Raw genomic sequence first — 20,820 nt, 5'->3', positions numbered from 1 at the left:
GTGTCTTCTTCCCGTACAATCTCCTCTCCCCTCCTCCTGGGACTGCTATGCCCCTGGTCTGTTCTTATACCCTGGACAAGGCTGAAAGGGGCTGAGCTGGGCCACCCAGTCCCGGCTTGTCCCTGCCTAGCGGCCAACCAAAAACAAAGGGCATGGCACAGAGGCGTTCAAATAGCCTGAGGCGCCAGATCCGGGTGAAATTGGACTGGAACCGGGCTCCCATGACTCTGCAGTGCTGAATCTACAATTAGAACACTCAGATTTGGGGGTCGGACGTCCAGGAGAAAATTCTATACCTGCCAAGGCACTTCCACAGCTGTGTGTTCACTGAGCACCTGCTCAGTGCCGGGCCCTGTTCCAGGCACTGGGGGATGCAACGTCCAAGTCCCTGCTGTCAAGGAGGAACATCTGGTAGAAAGAGGGGCCATGGCCACATAGAGAATCAAGAACACACAGTGAGAGAGACAGGAGGGCTTCCAGGAGGAGGCGTCCTTGAGTGGGAGGCAAAAGAAGAGGGGGTGAGGGCTGTGTGATTGAAAGGACCTCCTTGACCAAGGGGTGACGTGCCCAGTGGTGTGCACAAGCCGGTGTGTCCTTGCTCCTGCAACACCCATGCCCTGATGGCAGTCGGTGTCCCTGGGGAAACCAGCCAAGGAAGAAAAATTTGGCCCATTATCCAATCCAGAAGCAGGTATCAGAGATTCCTTCAAAGCCCAGAAGGTGTCTGCAGCCATGCAAGGGGGAGGTCCAGCGCATGGATCCCAGACCAGGGGGCAGGGGGCAGAAAGCGAACCCGCTTGGGAAGCAGGAAGTCTCAGGCAGGGATTTCTTCAGCCTCAGGAAGCTGGAGTCTCTCCAGTGGTTTCTCATCCAACAAGGAACTTCTCAGCTGCCAAATCACACATCCTGACTGACGCCATGTCCCCAGCGAGTGCTGTGGGGAGGGGTCACCTAGGGAAGACGGAGGCTGGTGCTTCTCTCCAAGGGCCCTCCCACCCCACCCGAAAGCAGGCAGTGGGCAAGTGAGTCAGAGCAGCAGTGGAGGTCACTCTGCGTGACCAGCCTCAGCCAGGACCCATCAGCTTATAAGCCTTGGTATTCACGTCTGCAAAATGGGCCTGATGAAGCTTCACAGGGCTTAGCAAGTGTTGCATCAGCAAAGCAGAGGGAGCAGGCAAAAGCCAATCTCAAATGATACGTGAGTGATGCTCCCATCTCTATATAAAATGTGTCAGTGCCTGTGTGTGTCTGTGTGTGTACATTTGTATCAAAATTCCAGAAGAATTCACATATGACATCGGAAGGGAGGGACGTAGAACTGGAGTACACACACTTCATTTCCTACACGTCCCCGTTGCTGGTTTTCACACTGAGCTGCTATAAATTTAAACATTAAAACAAATTAAAACATTAAATTTTGTGTCGCCAAGAAGACACACCTCCCCGGAGTCAGCCTGGAGTCTCTCCAGGACAAGCGTGCGGGCTGCACGCTGGCTGCGGTTTCGCATTTCCTTTCCTCCTGACTCCACCTGTGTGACGTGTGGGACGACGGAGAGCATCGTCGGTTACGAACCGGAACACGGGGTGCAAATGGCTTGGCTCAAACCCCATTTGTGGGCCCCTGAATGAGAGGCGCTCAGTCCTTGGACTCTGATCCCAGGGAGCCCCTATAGCAACAAGGTGGCGGCTGTCCCTGGTGCTGAAAGGAATGCCCCCCCCCCCCCCCCCCTTTCCCACCCCGCTGCCCTCCTCTCGCTGTTGACAACCCACGCGACCTCCACTTCCTGGAACATCTAGATGAAAATAAAGTCTGGGTCTTGTCTCTATGGCAAAAAAGTAAAAAATTATTTTTAGTTCTAAAGCCAGCTCCACACCACAGAACCTTGCAATTTCTCAGATCTAACTATGGATATTTTGTTTTTGTTTTTATTTTGGTTTTTTAAAAATTTTTTGTAGAGATGGGATCTCCCTATGTTGCCCAGGATGGTCTCGAGCCCCTGGCCTCAAGCAATCCTCCCACCTGGGCCTCCCAAAGTGCTGGGATTACAGGTGTGTGATACTTTGAACTTACTGAATATTCTAATGAATGTTTTTCAACAGCAGGTTACTACATTCCCCAAAACTTAAAGTTACCTTTTGTGACTTACAACCATTGCAAAATTTAAATTGCAATGCAAAAAGGAGGGAGGGGGAGGAAATTAACCCTCAGACCTATTAATTCTTAACATATTTGGCTCCTATGTTATACATACTGGCATGTTCAGTCCTCACAACAGCCACGTAAGATGGACACTATTAGATAGTAAAAGAACTGAAGCTTAGAGAGATAAGAAGTTTTCCCCAAGCCGAACAGCTAGTAAATACAGACTGGGATTCCGACCTCGGTAGTGCAACTCCATGGTGACGTGGATTGTCTTAGTCCACTCAGGCTGCTGTAACAAGATACTGTAAACTGGGAATTTATAAACACCAGGAAGGCATTGCTCACAGTTCAGGAGTCTGGGAATCCAATATGATGGTTCCAGCAAATTCAGGGTCTAGTGAGAGCACGTTCCTTGTAGATGGCATCTTCTTTGTGTCCAGCCATGGTGGAAGGGGCAAACAAACTCCCTCACGTCTCTTTTTTAAAGACATTAGTCCCATTTATGAAGGCAAAGCCCTCATGACCTCGTCACCTCCCAAAGGACTCTCACCTTAATACCACCACATTGGAGGTCAGATTAAAAGGTATGAATTTGGGGGGGACACAAACATTCAGATCGTAGTATGGATTCAGGATCATCTGACACTTACTGAATCTACCTAGCTGCCACATCTTCCCTGAAGAGCTGTCCTTGTCTTTGGGGTCCAAGAGGACCATGGACAGTGGTTTGAGGTGAAGGAAAAGGAAGTTTATTAATTTGCCAGCCAATGAGGAAAATGGCAGACTCCCATCTTAAAGCACTGATTTTCCTAACTACAAGCAGAAATACAGAGCTTTTAAAGGAAAGGTTTTCAGCTCTGGGCTATTGCTGTTTAACTATAGTGGATGGTTCTGATCGAACCCATCTCGGGTGAAGACAATCTCGTGACCTCCACCCAGACCTGCACTGGAACAGTTCCTGAGCCACCTCCTGTGGTACAAAGAACAAAGGACACTCCCCTGCCCCTCCTGACCGCCGGCCTGAGGCAGGGATGCAGGTTTTAAATCCCAAAAAGAGTGGGAGAGTTTTAAAGGGACAGCTCATAAAACATCTTCACCCTTTTTTTTTTTTTTTTTTTGAGACAGAGTCTCACTTGTTGCCCAGGCTAGAGTGAGTGCCATGGCGTTAGCCTAGCTCACAGCAACCTCAAACTCCTGAGCTCAAGCGATCCTCCTGTCTCAGCCTCCTGAGTAGCTGGGACTACAGGCATGCACCACCATGCCCGGCTAATTTTTTTTTTTCTATATATATTTTTAGCTGTCCATATAATTTCTTTCTATTTTTAGTAGAGATGGGGTCTCGCTCTTGCTCAGGCTGGTCTCGAACTCCTGAGCTCAAACGATCCGCCCACCTCGGCCTCCCAGAGTGCTAGGATTACAGGCATGAGCCACCGCGCCCGGCCCATCTTCACCCTTTTTAAGGCGGTTCCCTCTGTTACACTGTCCCACGTGGAAAAGTCAAAGATTAGGTAGTGATTCTGGTCACCTGCCTTAACGGAAAACTGGGACACTCTCTCTCCCAAGTGTCCCCCTCCTGCTTCCTGCTGCCTGCAAGATTGGTGTGGTATCGGGAGCTCAGTCACTCAAGGTTGCAGTGAGCTGTGATTCTGTCACTAAACACCGGGAGTGGGGGGGGACTCTCAAAGCTGGGTGCTTTTCCAACTCCTTACATGAATAAATGACATGACGCCAGGCGCAGTGGCTCACACCTGTAACCCTACCACTCTGGGAGGCCGAGGAGGGAGGGTCACTCGAGGTCAGGAGTTAGAGACCAGCCTGAGCAGGAGCGAGAGCCCGTCTCTGCTAAAAATAGAAAGGCATGATTTGGACAGCTAAAAATATATATAGAAAAAAAAAATTAGCCGGGCATGGTGGCACATGCCTGTAGTCCCAGCTACTCAGGAGGCTGAGGCAGGAGGATCGCTTAAACCCAGGAGTTTGAGGTTGCTGTGAGCTAGGCTGACGCCACGGCACTCTAGCCTGGGCAAAAGAGCAAGACTCTGTCTCAAAAATAAATAAATAAATGACATGAAAATAAAATGTAAAAATCACAAAGACATGATAAAAAAAGAAAAACAGAAACCTAAAATATACATAAATTATACTTTCACACGAGGAGCATGTCTCAATTAAGAAAATGTGAAACTCTGTTTTAACAGCTTCATGATGAGAGGGGAAAAATATCAAAGCCCAGGGGTGATAGAAGCAGGGGAATTTGAAATAAGACCCCAGTCACTTAGGAGGAACCCTCAAAGGGCTCCATCTCCCAGGGTGAGAGTAAACTGAAGTGGAGGAGACTGAACGTGTGATTTCAGCTTAAATTTAAACTGGCTTAGTGACCTTGCACCCCACAAGCCTTTAACTTCTTTTAACAGAATTCAAATTGTAAAAATATTATTTCAAATATGACAGCCAATACCAAGGCAAAGATAACCAGACAGACAAAAATCGCTGACCCCATGAGTGAAAACCAGCAGAAACAACAGGCAATATAATAGACACAGATACCACAATGATCAGACACACGCTATAAAGCAACCAGGCTGATTATGTTTAATAAACATAGTATTTTAGTAACCACAGAAACACAGTGAAGAAAACTTAGGAGAGAAAAGACTGGGTGTTTTAGATCAGACACAAGGTCAGGGTAGTAGAACTGTAATGCCTCTGTGGGTTTGCTTCTGTGACTCAAGAGCCTCAAACCTGCCTCTTATGTCCCTCTTTAATCCTGGTCCTTCTCCTGCTCAAACACCTCCCATGGCTCCCTCTGGCCCACAGAAAATAGTCCATCCTTGGACTCTGGGAGAACCCACCATCAGTGTGGGAGCCCTGTGTTCAGCCAGAGAGTGAGTCAGGCTCCTGGGCTCAGGGACACCACCCCGCCTCCACCAGCCAATCCCACCTGCAGGTGCCTGCAGTCCCCGCGCGCCCCCTGCTGGCTCTGGGTGAGGCGCAGGCACAGGTGACAGCGGTTTTATTCCTGGGAGTCTGCAAAGGCAGGTGGGAGGGTCGGAGTGGGTCTTAAGCCTGCAGCGCTGAGTCACTGCTGGCCTGAGCTCAGCGGCTCCACCCGCAGCCAGAGGCCGCCCTCGGCTCGCAGGATCAGCTCCGACTTCCTGCGCGGCTCCGTGTCGTGGGGCAGGACGCGGAAGCGCAGCAGCGTGAGCGCCAGGACCACCTTCATCTCGGTCATGGCGAAGGTCTGCCCGATGCAGTTCCTGGGGGTGGAGGTGGGGACAGTGACGGCACCCAGGACCCCCATGCGGGCCCCATCGCGCCTGGAACCTGGCCCGGGGCTCCCACCCTCCACCCAGATCAGCGTGGGGGGCAGAGGAGCGACCTAACGGTGCCTGGGACCCCCCTGTGGGCTGGTATATCCCCCCACGCCGGCTCAGACTGCAGCCCCCAACTCAAGAAGCAGACGGGAGAAGGTCTGAGAACGCCACAAGTGCAGACGTGGGAGGGCGCTGATGAGGCCGCTACCCGGACCACCCTCCCCCCGTTCATGCCTCTGACCCCCGCTGGCCTCACCTGGGTCCCGCCGAGAAGGGAATAAACGCCAGAGGTGACCTCTTCTGGGGGTTTTCTGGGTCGAAGCGGAAGGGGTCATAGACCTGGGGACGGGGCAAGACAGAGTGGGGTCTCTCAGGAATCACAGCCACCCCCAGAAAAGACAGATGTGGGCACAGCAGAGGGGGTGTCTGATTTCACCAGTGAGGACCCCTCCCCCTCCCCAGGTCCCAGGATGGAGAAGGGGGGAGGGCCAGCACCTCAGGGTCCGACCAGACTGACGGGTTGTGATGAATCCCAAAGATGCTGATGGTACAGACGTTCCCTGTCGGCAGGAAGGGACAGTCAGGACAAGGTCCAAGCTGCCTGATGGGACCACCACCCTGCCCAGGAGCCTCCTCCCCCTGCCCCTGTGGGCACCTTTGGGGATGACCCGGCCATCTGGGAGCACAATGTCCTTGGTGCAGCGGCGGGAGATGGCAGTGACTGGGGGGTGCAGCCGCAGACTCTCTTTGACGCACATGGTGAGGAAGGGCAGCTGGACCAGGTCCTCCCTAAGGAGCACCCCCAACGATTATCCAGGGAGCGAACACAGCCCTACCGCTGCCCCGTGAGACCCTCTCACCTCCCTCTGACCCTGAGTCATACAACAAAATTAACTCCGGAAGAATCAAGGATGGAAGCATCAGAAAATCAAACTCACAAAAGCACTAGAAGAAAACTTGGCCTGGTAATTTTAGCAAAATACAAGCAAAAGCAAAACACAAGTAAAGGGTATCCTTAAAAGTGTTAATGCATCTGCATGAAAACATTTTAAAAATTACAAAATAAAGTAACAAAAGCCAGGGTTGGCGGGCCTCTCCACGAGGGCTTATAAGTTTATTTGAATAAGTAAAGTCCACTTCACACTCTAGGGTGGGATGACCTAATATTATAAAAGTGTCAATTCTTTCTAAAATAATCAATATATTCAACACAATCCAGTCAATATCAGGCTGCATTTTGCTTTAGAATTTCACATCCTTATTCTGATTGGAAAGAACAAACCTTGGCTAGAGTTAGATCAATTTAAAAATAAAAGATCCAAGAAAGGAAACACAGTCCACCACATATTAAGACCTATTACAAAGGCATAGCATTATACTAAAAATGACATAAAAGTTTTTTTTTTTAAGTCTGTGGTACCGCTACCAGAACAGAAGAACAGGTCCATGGAACAGAGTAGAGAGCTTTCTGTCAGGCACGTGATAGGTGAAAACTTAGCATCTCGTAAAGGAGGGTCCACACACCCCTGGGCAATGGATACTTGGTGGAAGGCGCTCAGACAGTTGGCAATGCGGCCACAAAAAGATCAGACGCTTGTCTACTCTGTACACAGGGTGGAGTCTCTTCCTAGATGAGAAAGGTAAGACTACAAAGCTAAAATAAGATAACATAAGAGATATTTCTGTGACCTAGGAGTAGGAATTCTTAACACCCCAAAAGCACAAGCAGAAAGATCAAACAAAAAATATACATGAAAATTAAGAATTTCTGTGCAATAAAAGAAACCATGGAGCAAATTACATTCTGAGGAGTGATTCAGAGGAGATATTTACCATGAATATATAGCTCTAGAACAATGTCTTGAATAGGTAAGATATTCCTGCAAATCAACAAGAGAAAGGACAGGTGAACCAACAGAAAAGTCAGCAAAGAATATGTCCCAGGAACTCACGGGAGCCCAAATAGGAGATATATTAGGAGGTACTCAAAGTCGCTTGTTATCAGGGAAATGAAAATTGTCTAACAATGACACGTCACATCACATGGATTCCAGCAAGAGTTAGCAAGGAAGGCAATGCTAAGGGTTAGCTCCGGATGCGGGTAGAGGAAACTCATGCACTGACGGTGGTGTGGACAAGAGCTGCCATTCTGCAGGGCAACGGCCAGTGCACGGCCAAGGACAGACCACGTGTGTTTTATGGTCCAGCGAGCTGGCTTCCACGTACAGATCCCAGAGAGACCCTCAGACACGGAGACAAAGAGACATGTACAAAGATGTTCATTGCACTGGAGAGACGGGAGAATCCAAGGGATCCAGCGCTGAGGGGTGAGGGAGGAAAGAATCATAGGATGGTTTAAGCAATAAACTCATTGTACTTAGAACCATGAATGGCTGATAAACTCACAGTGCTCCATTTCTGAAAATTTTAAGAACCAACACAAGATCTGTGATGTAGTAACATATTTGGAATCTTCAATTACATCCACTCCAACAACAAATTTTGCAGATAAAAGGCTCTATCTCTCTAGAATCATATTGTTGCAGGGCTGGAAGTGGGGTATTGGGATAAAATTGGAAGAAATAAGAATTGCATGGAAAAATGAGTAGAACGGACCATGAACAGAGGAGTATGGTAAACTCTCTTCTTGACAGCTGAGGCCAAAAAAATAATGAATTCAAAGTTTCAAGAGTACTTTTGGAACTGGTCAACCTAGAGTTCAAATGGAAAAGTAAGAACTCAGAAAATATTGTAAAAGCAAACTAATGAGACAGGACCAACTTGATCAAATACGAAAATGTTTTTAAAAGTGTGATAACGAAGACTTCTTGGTGCTTATGTATGACAAATAAATAAATGGAATGGACTAGAATCCAGGAGCAAACTCAAATTAATACACAAATTTAGCTTATTGTGAATCTGCTATTATTTAAAATCATAAGGCAAGTACAACATAGTCATTATATTCTTTTGAGATAATGCATTAGCCATTTTGAGAAAAAAATAGATTCCTACCTCAGTACTTATTCCAAGATAGATTTCATAGGGGGAAGGTATTACATATCAATTAATAAAATATTAAATAAAATATTTTAAAAAGACATAAAAACATTACAGGGTAACACAAAAGAGTTTTACACTTTACTATTAGAGTGTGAAAGCTTTTCCAAGCTTGACTTTTTTAGGGGGAAAAAAACCCCAGAAGCTATAAATGAAAGAATTGATAAATGTGACTATAAATAAGTGAACCAAACCAAAATAAATAAGGCAAAACCAAACATACAAAGACAATCCAAGGAAGAATTTTGCATAATGGAGAAAATAAATAATTTTCTTAATATTTAAAGAGATTTTATAAATTGGTAAGGAAAAAAACTAGAAAATCCCAAAGTAAGGAGGGAAAATTATGCAAACTGACACTTCACAGAAAAAGAGAACTGCATGGTGAACACAATACTCAACTTGACTCATATTTAAAGTGACATTCATTAAAATAGCAAAGTCTTATATTGCACCCATTAGATTGGCAGATGTTTTAAAGTGTCGTAGAGAAAACTGTTGTGAAGGATATAAGGAAATGGGTATTCTGAAAATCTGTGTGTAGGAGTGGATTTTCCAAGAGCTATTGAACTATAAAACTCAAGTGATCTTTGATTCAGCAACTGTACTTGTAGGAATTTGTTGTTCAATGGTGCTCACACGTGTAAGCCATGGTCAGCGTACATGGATGTTCACTGCATTGTATTTCTTACAGCAAAAGGCTCAGAACTATCCAAATGTCCATCAATGGAGAGAAGTTTTCATACATTATGCTGCACCAGTACGATGGAAATTTATACAACTAGCAGAAAGGAGGAACCAGAGATCACCAGTCCCATCACAAACTGGGGGCTAAATCAGTAGAGAGATCTAACAGGCAATTTGGCAATATCTATTATAATGGAAAATGTTCACATAACGTCCTCAACAGAGGGGTGAGCTGGGTAAACTGAGGACTGGTACGTAGCACGCAGAAAGGAGGAGCTCCCAGACACTCATTGAGAGAAAAGAACAAGTGACCGTGTATACATATATATATGTAGACTATATTGCCCAGGGAAAGGCCTAGAAGGGCTTACGACAAATGAAACAGATAAGATTAGGCTTGAAGGAGAGGATAACAACGGTGGACTTAATCTTCCCTGTAATGTTTTCTTTTGTGAAAACGGAAAATGAAACTTGTTCCTCTGATTGTCTTTTCAATTCAAAACTAATTTTTCCAACGTCATGCTGGAAAACTGAAAACATCCTAAAGCTATATTGTCAGTGCGCACCTGAGCGCTCTGTGTATACTGCTAGCTGTGCGGAAACAGAGCGAGAGAACGAATGCACGAGGGGAGGCAGACTGAGCGGGCGCACGTGGGTAGAGACGGACACTGGAAGGACCCAGGGAGCCATGAGGCAGGACTGGGGCTGGGGTGCTGGCACAAGAGGGAGCTTATACGCATCGTAGCCCTTTCGTGCTGTTTCAGTGTTTACCAAGTGCATGATTCCTTGAAGGTGAGGGCAGCACAGAAACAGGACAGCCGTGCTGAGCAGAGCCTGGAGGCTCATGGCAATACCTCCAAAGTGTTCGTCTGGTCCAACGCCTCCTCTCCGTCCCTCAGCCCTTGGACCAGAATGTACCCCCTGGACTCACAGCTCCCAACTCATCCCCTCCACTTTTCCCCCTTGTAGCCACAGAAAGATATTTCTGATACCGCGATCTGACCTGGACCTCCCCTGCTCAAACATCTCCCGTGGCTCCCCATTGGCCTCCTATGTTAGTCATGGAACGCTCTTCAAGAAAAGAAAAGTTCTGTCCAGCTGCAAGAAGTGCAATGAGCTGCCAGCCCCCAGCTACAGGGTCTTCAAGTTCTGCTGCACCATTCAACCAAGGCCACAGTGTCCTGGAAAGGCCCCAGCCAATGACTGAGCATGAACATTCACTAGTGCCTGACCATGTCTGACCTCCCTAACAGCAGCCTCTCTGCTCACATTTACCTTTGATCTCGTATCAACTGCTCAACAGACTAGAACTGGCACACCTCATGTTGAAGTCCAAGCTCCCTTTCTTTTTTTTTGAGGTGGAGTCTTGGTCTGTCACCCCAGCGAGAGTACAGTGACATGATCATAGTTCACCACAACCTCGAACTCCTGGGCTCAAGTGATCCTCCTGCCTCAGCCTCCTGAGTACCTGGGACTACAGGCATGTGCCACCATGCTCGCATAATTTTTTCTATATATTTTTAGTTGTACAGCTAATTTCTTTCTATTTTTAGTAGAGATGGGGGTCTCACTCTTGCTCAGGCTGGTCTCGAACTCCTGACCTGGAGCGATCCTCCCACCTCGGCCTCCCAAAGTGCTAGGATTACAGGTGTGAGCCACCGCGCCTGGCCTAAATTCCAATCTCTTTACATGGTTTCCACAGCATTCCAAGAGGGGCTTCCATTGCCAGCTCCAGCCTCACCTGGAGGCCCTCTCTGTGCCTCGCATTGTGCATTTCACAAGGATTCAGACACTTTTACTTCCCCAAACACACCGGCTCCCTCGGGGATGCTTCCACCCTGGCCTTTGCACGGCTGTCCCCTGGAGTGGAAGCGCTGCCCTGTCCCCATGCCCAGCGTGGTGAGTTTGTGCTCACTGCTTCCCTCCCAGCCTCTCCTGCTTTGCCTCCTGGCCCAGCCACGCAGAATTAAGACGGGACTGGGCACCACGTCAGGAAAGGGCAGGCGGTGTGGACGTGCCTACTGAAAGGAGAGATGGTGCCCTTTCCCCACTAAGATCTCCGTGAATCCGTGGAACAGACTATAACGTGGGAATTAGAGGCGAGCACAAAAACCAAAAAGAGTGAAGTCTTGGGGGGGAAATGCAACTGTAGACAGAAAAGCCAGGGGGTGGAGGAGCAGTTTCTTTACTGCATACCTGCTGGGTGGCATATGTTTTATACACATTGTCACTAAATCTCCAAGAAGCCCTGTTGGGTAGAAATGTGTCCCATTTACTAAAAAGAAAGGGGCTCAGAAAAGAGGATTGATTGTACTAACGTCACATAGCAAGTTATTGGGCAATAAATATGCACTCCTAGAACTTTCTTCCCCAAAGCCTGCAAGCTTTCTCTTGCTAGCCAGGCGGGGTACCAGGCCCTGCTTCTGGGCTCTGCTCCTATTGCCACTAGGCAATAATGGCAGAGTCAGCAAACACCGTCTCCCCGATTCCCCACCTGGCAGCAGAGCCAATGATAACAGGCTCAGGAACAGGCCCTGAGGACCTGCACTCACCATTCAATCTCTGTAGGCTCGCGGTCCCTCAGCAGCTGTCCCACCTCCTGCCGGCAGCGCTCCTGGTGTTCCGGGTGCCTCGCAAGGTTGTACAGGACCCAGGAGAGACCACTGGCCGTGGTGTCATGGCCTGAGGGGCAGCCAGGCAGGCTTGAGTCTCTGGGCTGCTCCAGCACCCGGGTGTGGACAGCGCCCTACATTGAGGCTCTCAGGGAGGACGAGGGTGGGGGAGGATGGGCAGAATGGAGTGATCCAGGGTCCACCCACTGCATCCCTGGGATGGAGAGACCCCTGTCCCCACTGTGGTCCCACACTGGGACGCTCACCCCCAAACATGAAGGTATCAGCCTCTGCTCGTATGTCCTCGTCTGACAACTCCTTCCCATCTTCATCCTGAAGACAGAAGGCAAAACCCCTAATCACACCAGCTCTGAGGGCACCTGAGTCTAACCTGAAACATTCCTGAAGACCCATCGTCCAAGCAGGATGCCGCCATTGTCATCTCCAGATCTGTCACCCATGTTTGTTAACTGATCTCCTGCCTCTTGCTTGCCCCTCCCAGGCACCTTCTACACTACACGGTCACCTCTGCAACTTATCTCTCACTTGTCCCGCCCTTCCTCAAGTACCTTCCACGGCTCCCCAGTGCCCTGTGGATCAAGTACAAGTTCATGGATCTGATATTTGACATCAATGTCTAGTCCACCTCTTGAATTCAGGTCCCAGAGGGCCCCACCTTGGCCAGTAGGAGCACATCGATGAAGTCCAAAGTCTTGGACTTGGCCTTGGCTTTGAGGAAGGCATCAACACCCTGGCTCTGGAGAGTGTGGCGCCGTTCCTGGATGACGGCATTCGTGAAGTCGTGCACCAGGTGGCAGGCCCTGCGGAAGCGCCGTCCGTCGGGAGTGAGGTAGTACAGGAAGTCCGTGTGCAAGAAGGTCTGCCGGTGCCGTTTCACTGCGAGAGCACTGAGCCCCAGGACGGCGGCGATGTACTCGCTGGGACTCCTGCAGGACCAGGCCGGAGAGAGGAAGCAGCTACGTGACACACACAGAACCCCAGAAGCGCCTCCCAGACAGCATCCCCGGACCACGCTCCATCCAGAAGACGCTGCCTCACGCCCACTTCTCTCTCCACCTCCACTCTCTGTGAGCTGCCTCATGTCCAGGTCCCCAGGGCAGAGCTTGGGCATCATGCTCATTTTCTCTCTCTCTTATGCAACATCCAGTCCTGCCCATTCTTCCTCAGTTTCTCCCAAAACTTCCCCATCTTCTCCACCGAGCTCAGACCTCCTCCTCTCCACGGTCCTAATCCTCACGTCTACATGACAGTCAATCCTCTGTAGAGCCAAATGTCCAAGCTCAGCTCGGACCAAGACTCTCATCTGCTCAAACACCCTCCATGGCTCCCTGGGAACCTCAGGACAAAATTCCTACCCCTCTGCCTGGCTGTCCATGTCCTTAAGACCCAGCCAGTGCCGACCCTCCACCTCCTTTCCATGGCGTCTCCTTACCACCTGTTCCACATGCTCTGCTCGTCCTAGCCTCCCTGCCTTCACGCACACGCCTCCACCTACCTGGAAGAACTGCTCTTTCTCTCTGCCCTCCCTGCTTTTAATGCTTCCCGCCTCTTCTGGGAAGGCTCTGGTCCGCTCTCCCTCGTCCACTTAATCGCACGTCCCCACACCCTGGGCAAGGACTCACTCCTGACAATGGCTGTCGAAGCTGAAGATGCATTTCTGCAGACTGTCCAAGGTCATGAGGCTCATGTGCTCAAACATGTCCAGACAGGCGCTGCCCTCCGAGGCCAGGCGCTGCCACTTGGCCTGGCCAGAGAAGGGCACAGAGCTGAGGCTGGTCCCTGGCTCCCTTGAGCCCCTGCCCAACCCCAACCACCAGGATAGACTCCCCCAGAAGCAGCCTCCTGGTCCTCTGCCACAGGCACCCACCCCCAGGGAGGACCAGGCTTGGGTGGGAGAGGAAGCTGTTACTGTTCGGAGATGAAGACCCCAAGGCTGGGACTCAGGAGACCTGAGTTCAAGTTCCAACTCTGTCTACTATGCTCTGAGTGCCCTTGGTCAACTCATTGCCCTCCCCCAGGTCCCACCTGTCAAATCTTCAGTAACAGTTAAGTTGACCTCCTTTGGTCCCAGATAAACCAACCCCTGCTCCACCACTCCTAGCTCACTTACTAGCTGGGTGAACTGGGGCAAGCTCCCTCACCTCTCTGACCCTCAGTTTTCTCATCTATAATGTGGCCATCACAGTCATCTCTACCTCATAGGGTTGTGAAAATTAAATCGGAGACAACATATATCATGGAATTGCTGTATGGTCTCCGGCATACAGCAAGTGCTCAATCTATGTTAGCTCTCATTGTCATCTCATCATTAGCATAGGGCTACGTGATGGCAGAAATGTCCTCAATTTTTCATCCCTCCCCCTTTGCCATGAGATTTGCAGCTCCTTCCATTAGGGGGTAGAGCCTTTGTTTCCATCCCTCGAAGCTGAGCTGGACTTGGGACCTGCCTTGGCCAGCAGAATGTGGCAAAATGGCGGCATGCTAGCTCCGAAAGCAAGCATCAAGAGGGACTAAGTGTTTCTGATCCCCCTCTTGGAACCCAGGCTCCACCATGCTAGCAAGCCCAGGCTAACCTCCTGGAACATAAGGGGCAAATGGAAGAGTCCAGTCGACCCACCAAGGCCAGTGAGGTTTAAAGTGGTTTGTCTTGCAGAAAGAGCTACCCTGCAATCTTCGTCACTATTACCTTAAGTTTACAGGACTTCTGTGAGAGAGACTAGAAATCACTGCCTTCTGAGCACCCACGACATGCCAGATACAGGTCTCCATTTCATCAACTTGACCGTTCTTTAAGTAGGAATTGTTCTGCCCGTTTCACAGATGAAGAAACCAAGTCTCGAAGAGGAAAAGCAGTGATCCCAAAGCCACCCAGCAGAGCCAAAATTTCAGACCAGATCTGTCCGAGGTCACGCCACTTTCCCAAAGCTCCAGCTGGGACCCTGGGTTCAAGGGACTCACATGCATGATGTTGGCACTCTTGTTGAAAATCTTCACGTAGGGCTTCAGGATTTCAAAGTGGAAGGCGGGCGTCAGCAGGCGGCGGTGGCGGCTCCACTTGTCACCGGCACTCAGCAGGAGCCCATCCCCTATGAGGGGCAGCCAAGGGCGGTGGGCCTGGGTAGCAACTTCCCCTGGTCCCCAAGAGTGTCCCAAAATCCCTTCACCTGTGGTTACTCACCCAGCCAGGGTTTCAGGAAGCCATAGAAAGTCATAGCCTTGGGTGTGAAGGCAGCTGACGTGAATGAGGACCATCAGGGCACACGGAGAGGGGGAGGGGAGGGGATTAGGGTGGGAGATGGAGGGTCCCAGTCAGGGCTTTGCACTGCCCCGCTCCAAGCCCAGCATAGCAGGGAGAGGCCAAGGGCAGAGGAAACAGGGAGGACCCGGGTGGGGGGGACCAGGCCAGGCTGCAGCTGACAGTAAGCATGACACGCCCTAACGTAGCACAGCATGCCCTATCATGCCTTGACACGGCTACTACATGGTCCAACATATTCTGCAACACCCGCGCACAGCCCAACACCCTACAAGACACCTTTAGAGGGACCTAAGACACCCTGCCTGCCTCCGCACTCCCTGGCATCTCCTGACAGGGACCTGGGACGTGGCACATGGCCTGACGTGTGTCGGCATGCTCCTGACCGTGGCCACAACATACATGACCTGCTATGACATGACACAACATGCTCTGACACGGACCCGAAATGGTCTGACGTGACCTCAACTTGCCCCACAATGAGCCCCAGATGGGACCTAAATATGGACCTGCTAGTGTCCCGGGTGTGGCCCAGACATGACCCAGACTTGCTCAGTGTCCTGCTCCACTCCACGCTAAGTACTAAGTGCTTACGGTCAAGGGCTCCTCTGTCCTCGAAGAGACCAGAGGATGCCACCCCCTCAGACGCTGAGCTCTGCCCGCCACGGTGAGCTGCCACAGCTCCCTCCAGCCCTAGAGCAGCCCCCAGGGCTGACCTGACACAGTTTACCAATCTGGGGGTCTGGCGGACCTTCCTCCGGACACCCCCTCCCTCCCAAACCGCCTTTCAGCTTAGGGTCTCTCCCAGCCGAGGCAGCTGGGGCAGCAGAGAGTGCACAGGATGAAGATGGAGGCCTCGGTATGCCGTGCGACCTTGAGAGGTCATTGTGCCTCCCTAAGCCTCAGTTTTCTTACCCAGGAAATGCCCATCTCAAAAGGGGGCCTGTGACCTGGGCCAGGCAAATTTAAGGGAATCCTGTAAATACGGGAATTTTCCATGGGGGTTGAGCTTCTGAGACCCACCTTTACCAGCCTGAGAGTGAAGCCATCACAGAGAGATGCAGAACTCAGAGATGAAGACAGGATCCTGGTGGCATTGTCTAAACACCTGGATCCAGCCATGCCTGAAGGCCACCCTTCCTGGCCTTTACAGTCAATAGTTTCTCTTTCTTTGCTTAGACCACATGAGGCTGAGTTTCCATTACTCACAACTGAAAGAGACCTCAGTAGCCAGAGAGAGCCGGGGACCTGCCTGGAGTCACCCAGCAGGTTGGTGGCACAGCCATGTTCTCTGTTGGTTGTTTCCGTTTCCCTGCTCAGCCTGGCCTGTCCAGGGGCGGGAGAGGCTGGGAGCAGAGGCAGGGAAGAGGCCGGGGGCATAGGCTCCTGGGAGAGATACCTGAGGCCTGGAGCAGGGGGGCAACAAACTTAGGGTGGACGAGTCGCACGATGGGGTGGAAGGGCCCCATCCACCAGAGGTAGACGTCACGGAAGTAGTGGCCCAGATGCTCCATCAGCCGCATGCTCTCCTCAGTGCTCTGGGCCTGGGGATGGTCAAGGCTGACGCCAGGCCTGGCAGGGAGCCTCGGACGCTGCCACCGCCCACTGCAGCCCCCTGGCCACCACACACCCCCACCCCTCTCGGCCCCTCTGCCTGGATTATTGGTCTACACCTCTTGTGGAGTCAGCTTGTCTCTGTCTCTGTCTGTGTCTGTATCTATGTACCTCTTGTCGCTCACCCTCCTCTTCTGTGTGTTTTTCCCTAGATGGATACGTAGATGATGGATGGACGGATGGATGGATGGAGAGAGCAACAGGATGGACAGGTAGACATGCTAGATAGACATAAACGAGAGGTGAAGACATGGAAATGTGGAGAAATGGGTACATAGGTGACTGGTAGGTAGATAGACGTGTGGGTATCAGTGCGGGTATGTGTGTCTTTCACTCCCTGTTTATCTGTTCCTTGCTCTGTGGCCTCCCCTCCCGCCCCCTGTCCCCTCTGTCTCCCTCGCTCTGTTTCTGTCTCTCCCCATCCCCCCGACACCTTACCATTCAGCCCACTTACCGTTCACCCCCCAATTCACAGCTAATCTCACCCCACCCCACTTTCTCCTTTGTCCCCCAACCCCAGCACGGCCGCCTGCCACCAGCTCTGGCCAGATGCCTCCCGGCTGGGCAGCAAGTGAGCTGGGAGGAGGTGCAGCCGCGCCCCTTCCCCAGAGCCTGGCTGCACCGCCCCGGGACAGGTCAGCATCCCGGGCTGGAGTTCACCGGGGGACACTGTGTCCCCTCCCCGCCCCTGATGCTCCCATCACCCCTACACGGTGCCCTGGCTGGATGCAGCTGGGAAGGACCTAGGAGACACTGGGATGGACAGAGAAGGAAGTGGAAGAAAACGGTGGACGCCAGTCCGGGAACAAAAGCAGAGACAGCGGGGCAGTGGGAGAGGACACTGAAGGACAAAGGGACATGATCTTAGCGCGGACTCTCCGGAAGCAAAGCCTGAATGGCAGATGCCTGTGCAAGCGCTTTACTGACGGAGGCGCCTCAGAGGGAGCTTGGAAGAAAGAGGGAGAAGCTGAATGGGCAAGAGAAGAAACCAGGCATGTGTAGGCTCAGCTGGCATCTCCCCTCCCTAGCTCACACACTCTCCATGGCTCCCGGTGGCCCTCAGAATCCACTCCCTTCCCTATCTCCCCTTCCCCTTTTTTCTGCCTCTGACCCTGATTGCTCCAGGGGCACCAAACTCCTCATTGCTCAAAAGCCAGGTGCTCACTCTCCAGCCTGAGGCCGTGGGGCGGGCTACCCCTCCACAGGGAACACACTTTCTCTTCTTTGCTTACAAAATTCCTACTCATCCTTCCAGACCCACTTCCAACAACCCCTCCTCCAGGAAGCCTGCGTGCCTGCCCCAACGGCAGAAACCTTGATTCCCCTCGGGGCTCCCCCAGCCCCTGTCTCTCCATGGAACCAGCCCTGACCACACAAGATTGGGGGGGTCTCAGTCTCTCTAGCCCTGGGTCCCCAAGATTGGGGGTGCCTCCAGGACAGAGCCTGGGCTGAGTCTCCCCAGAGATCCCCACAGGGGGGTTGGCAAGTCAGTGAGAGAAAGGAAAAGGTGACCAAGGCGCCCAGAGCGGAAGGGGCCCTGGGTTCTGCAGGGGCCACGCACGAGCTGGGCAGGGAGGGGCCGTCAAGTTTCAGACTGTGTCACGGCCCCACCACCAGGTGTTCCAGGTGGGTCCTAGTGGCGTTGGCAACAGACCAGGCACCGTCGGGGTGGCACAGACTGAGGAGGAGGAAGATGGGCCCACCCACCTCTTAAACCTTGGGGCTAGGTGGACAGCAGCTGAGTCAGGACCCTCAAACCCTGCTCTGTGGGGTGGATGCAAGGTGGCTGTCACCTCCCCAGAAGGAGCCACAGCCCGTCCCCCCTGCAGCCTCCAGAGGCGGGTGGCCTTGGCAATGAGCTGTCTGTCTGGATTCTGCGCAGATAGAGGGAATCTCTGCTTCCTCCTGCTCTCTTCCTCTGGGGACCAAGGTGCATCCAGGACAGAGGGAGAACAGGAGGTGCGGGGAAGGACTGGGCAGCCAACAGTCAGAGAGCTGCGGGAGACGGACGAGGTGGGCCAGGAGGGATCCATGGGATCTGGGGGCCTGGAGGTCGCTGTCATCTCAAGGGAGCACGATAGGGCTGAGGAGCAGGGGAGCAGTGAGCGGGGAAATAGAGGCAGGGAGTGAACACAGCCTGTTGCCCACGAGGGGACGGCAGAGCCAGCCGGCTGGCAGTTTGGGTGCAGAAAGAGGTGCCCTGCACAGGGGGCGGGTGGGAATTTACATGTCACCTGTCTGTCTCGTTTTGTGACTCTCTCCTGCACCCCTGCAGAGAAGCCTCAGAGGAGCTGGGTGGTTTATCGCATCCAAGGCCAAGGTTTTTCCAAGGAGCCATGAGGACGGGGGTTCCAGGCTGGGCTCTGGGGCGCATCGGGACAACAGGGACCCTGGACGACAGGGTGAGAGGAGGAAGCTGCCCAGGAACGGGGTGGGGAGAGACTGCGATTCTCTCCGTGGCCCAGCTGTGCCGTGGGCAGGGGTCGCAGCCGATCCCTGGGGGGAAGCCGCTGGCCGGAGAGAGGCAGAATCTGGCCTGAGGCCGACTGGGATGGCCCAGGCAGGGGTCAGGCCCGGTCAGTGCTGCCTCTGAGGAGACCTCAAGTCCAGTGATGAGACTATGGGTGGAGCGGGGTCCCTGCTCTGTGCAGCCCGCCCTGGAAGCCCCCAAGTAAGAGAGGGGTGCACTACTGTGGAACAGGCGGGCAGAACTGGACCCGAAGCAGGCTTGGGGCGTGGAAGGGCACGAACGGGAAAGGCATGGGGCGTGGGCTGGGCGGAGGGAGGAAGGGATGTGGTCGGGCAGTGGGAAGGAGGGGCTCCCCTCGGCCGCCCTTGCTTCCCTGCCATCCCAGCCCCCAGCCCACCTCCACCCCCGGCTCCCTGAGCCCCTTCCCGGCCCTGGGGACGTCCACCCACCCTGACACCCCAGTCCCGTCCTGCTGCCACACTCACCAGGCCCAGGTGACCCCAGAACCAGCTCTGTTTCGGGGGCTGCGGGAAACAGCGGAGGCGGCTGCAGGTGCCATAGAAGGCGTAGGTCCAGGCCAGGACGCGGGCCAGGAGCCAGGTTGCCCCGACCAGCAGCAGCAGCCGCCAGGGGGAGGCGGCCACCGGCCCCAGGCCCAGCCAGGACAGGCCCAGCTGTGGCATCTTGCAGGGCAGACAGGTGCAGGGGGAGTTCCTGAGGCCCAGGGGAGGGAAGGGGGCTCCAGGGCCAGTGCAGAGGGGCAGGGGTGGGAGGGGTCACAGATGGGGACGCAGGGGCTGAGAGCAGGGAGGGAGACCCAGGGACCCCAGGGGAAGAGGCAGAGTGAGGGGACAGAGAGACACAGTCAGGAGTGTCTTCTTCCCGTACAATCTCCTCTCCCCTCCTCCTGGGACTGCTATGTCCCTGGTCTGTTCTTATACCCTGGACAAGGCTGAAAGGGGCTGACCTGGGCCACCCAGTCCCGGCTTGTCCCTGCCTAGCGGCCAACCAAAAGCAAAGGGCATGGCACAGAGGCGTTCAAACAGCCTGAGGCGCCAGATCCGGGTGAAATTGGACGGGAACCGGGCTCCCATGACTCTGCAGTGCTGAATCTACAATTAGAACACTCAGATTTGGGGGTCGGACGTCCAGGAGAAAATTCTATACCTGCCAAGGCGCTTCCACAGCTGTGTGTTCACTGAGCACCTGCTCGGTGCCGGGCCCTGTTCCAGGCACTGGGGGTGCAACGTCCAAGTCCCTGCTGTCAAGGAGAAACATCTGGTAGAAAGAGGGGCCATGGCCACATAGAGAATCAAGAACACACAGTGAGAGAGACAGGAGGGCTTCCAGGAGGAGGCGTCCTTGAGTGGGAGGCAAAAGAAGAGGGGGTGAGGGCTGTGTGATTGAAAGGACCTCCTTGACCAAGGGGTGACGTGCCCAGTGGTGTGCACAAGCCGGTGTGTCCTTGCTCCTGCAACACCCATGCCCTGATGGCAGTCGGTGTCCCTGGGGAAACCAGCCAAGGAAGAAAAATTTGGCCCATTATCCAATCCAGAAGCAGGTATCAGAGATTCCTTCAAAGCCCAGCAGGTGTCTGCAGCCATGCAAGGGGGAGGTCCAGCGCATGGATCCCAGACCAGGGG

General features: G+C 52.7%; 1 protein-coding gene across 2 annotated transcripts; it reads right to left on the bottom strand.

Annotated features, from left to right (window-relative positions):
* Nucleotides 1-4,726: 4,726 nt before the first annotated feature.
* LOC138389085 (cytochrome P450 4F2-like) lies at nucleotides 4,727-19,860 on the bottom strand. 2 transcript variants are annotated; one of them, XM_069477256.1, is made up of 12 exons: nucleotides 19,657-19,860; nucleotides 16,493-16,631; nucleotides 15,016-15,069; nucleotides 14,796-14,923; nucleotides 13,460-13,581; nucleotides 12,493-12,763; nucleotides 12,083-12,149; nucleotides 11,757-11,886; nucleotides 6,113-6,246; nucleotides 5,953-6,017; nucleotides 5,714-5,796; nucleotides 4,727-5,400 (listed from the first exon to the last, which is right to left on the bottom strand). In XM_069477256.1, exons 1-12 carry the CDS (start codon nucleotides 19,858-19,860, stop codon nucleotides 5,223-5,225), a joined length of 1,575 nt encoding a protein of 524 aa, XP_069333357.1. In that variant the 3' UTR covers nucleotides 4,727-5,222. The 2 variants fall into 2 exon arrangements, with proteins under 2 accessions (XP_069333357.1, XP_069333354.1); XM_069477253.1 differs by having other exon boundaries at nucleotides 16,493-16,637; nucleotides 19,663-19,860.
* Between the last annotated feature and the right edge of the window lie 960 nt (nucleotides 19,861-20,820).

Source organism: Eulemur rufifrons, chromosome 2, assembly GCF_041146395.1.
Source record: "Eulemur rufifrons isolate Redbay chromosome 2, OSU_ERuf_1, whole genome shotgun sequence".
In the NCBI taxonomy this organism is placed as follows: domain Eukaryota; kingdom Metazoa; phylum Chordata; class Mammalia; order Primates; family Lemuridae; genus Eulemur; species Eulemur rufifrons.
The sequence above is the reverse complement of the archived record's forward strand: the minus strand, read 5'-3'. Positions and strand labels throughout refer to the sequence as shown.

Bases quoted from the DNA above. Each gene is read 5' to 3' on its own strand.
- LOC138389085 (XM_069477256.1), bottom strand. From the start codon at position 19,860: ATGCCACAGCTGGGCCTGTCCTGGCTGGGCCTGGGGCCGGTGGCCGCC. The intron at 12,150-12,492 runs GTGGGGCCCTCT...TTCTGTCTTCAG, and splicing joins ATGTGCTCCTACTGGCCAAG to GATGAAGATGGGAAGGAGTT. The intron at 6,247-11,756 runs GTGAGTGCAGGT...GGTGCTCCTTAG, and splicing joins GAGCCTACAGAGATTGAATG to GGAGGACCTGGTCCAGCTGC.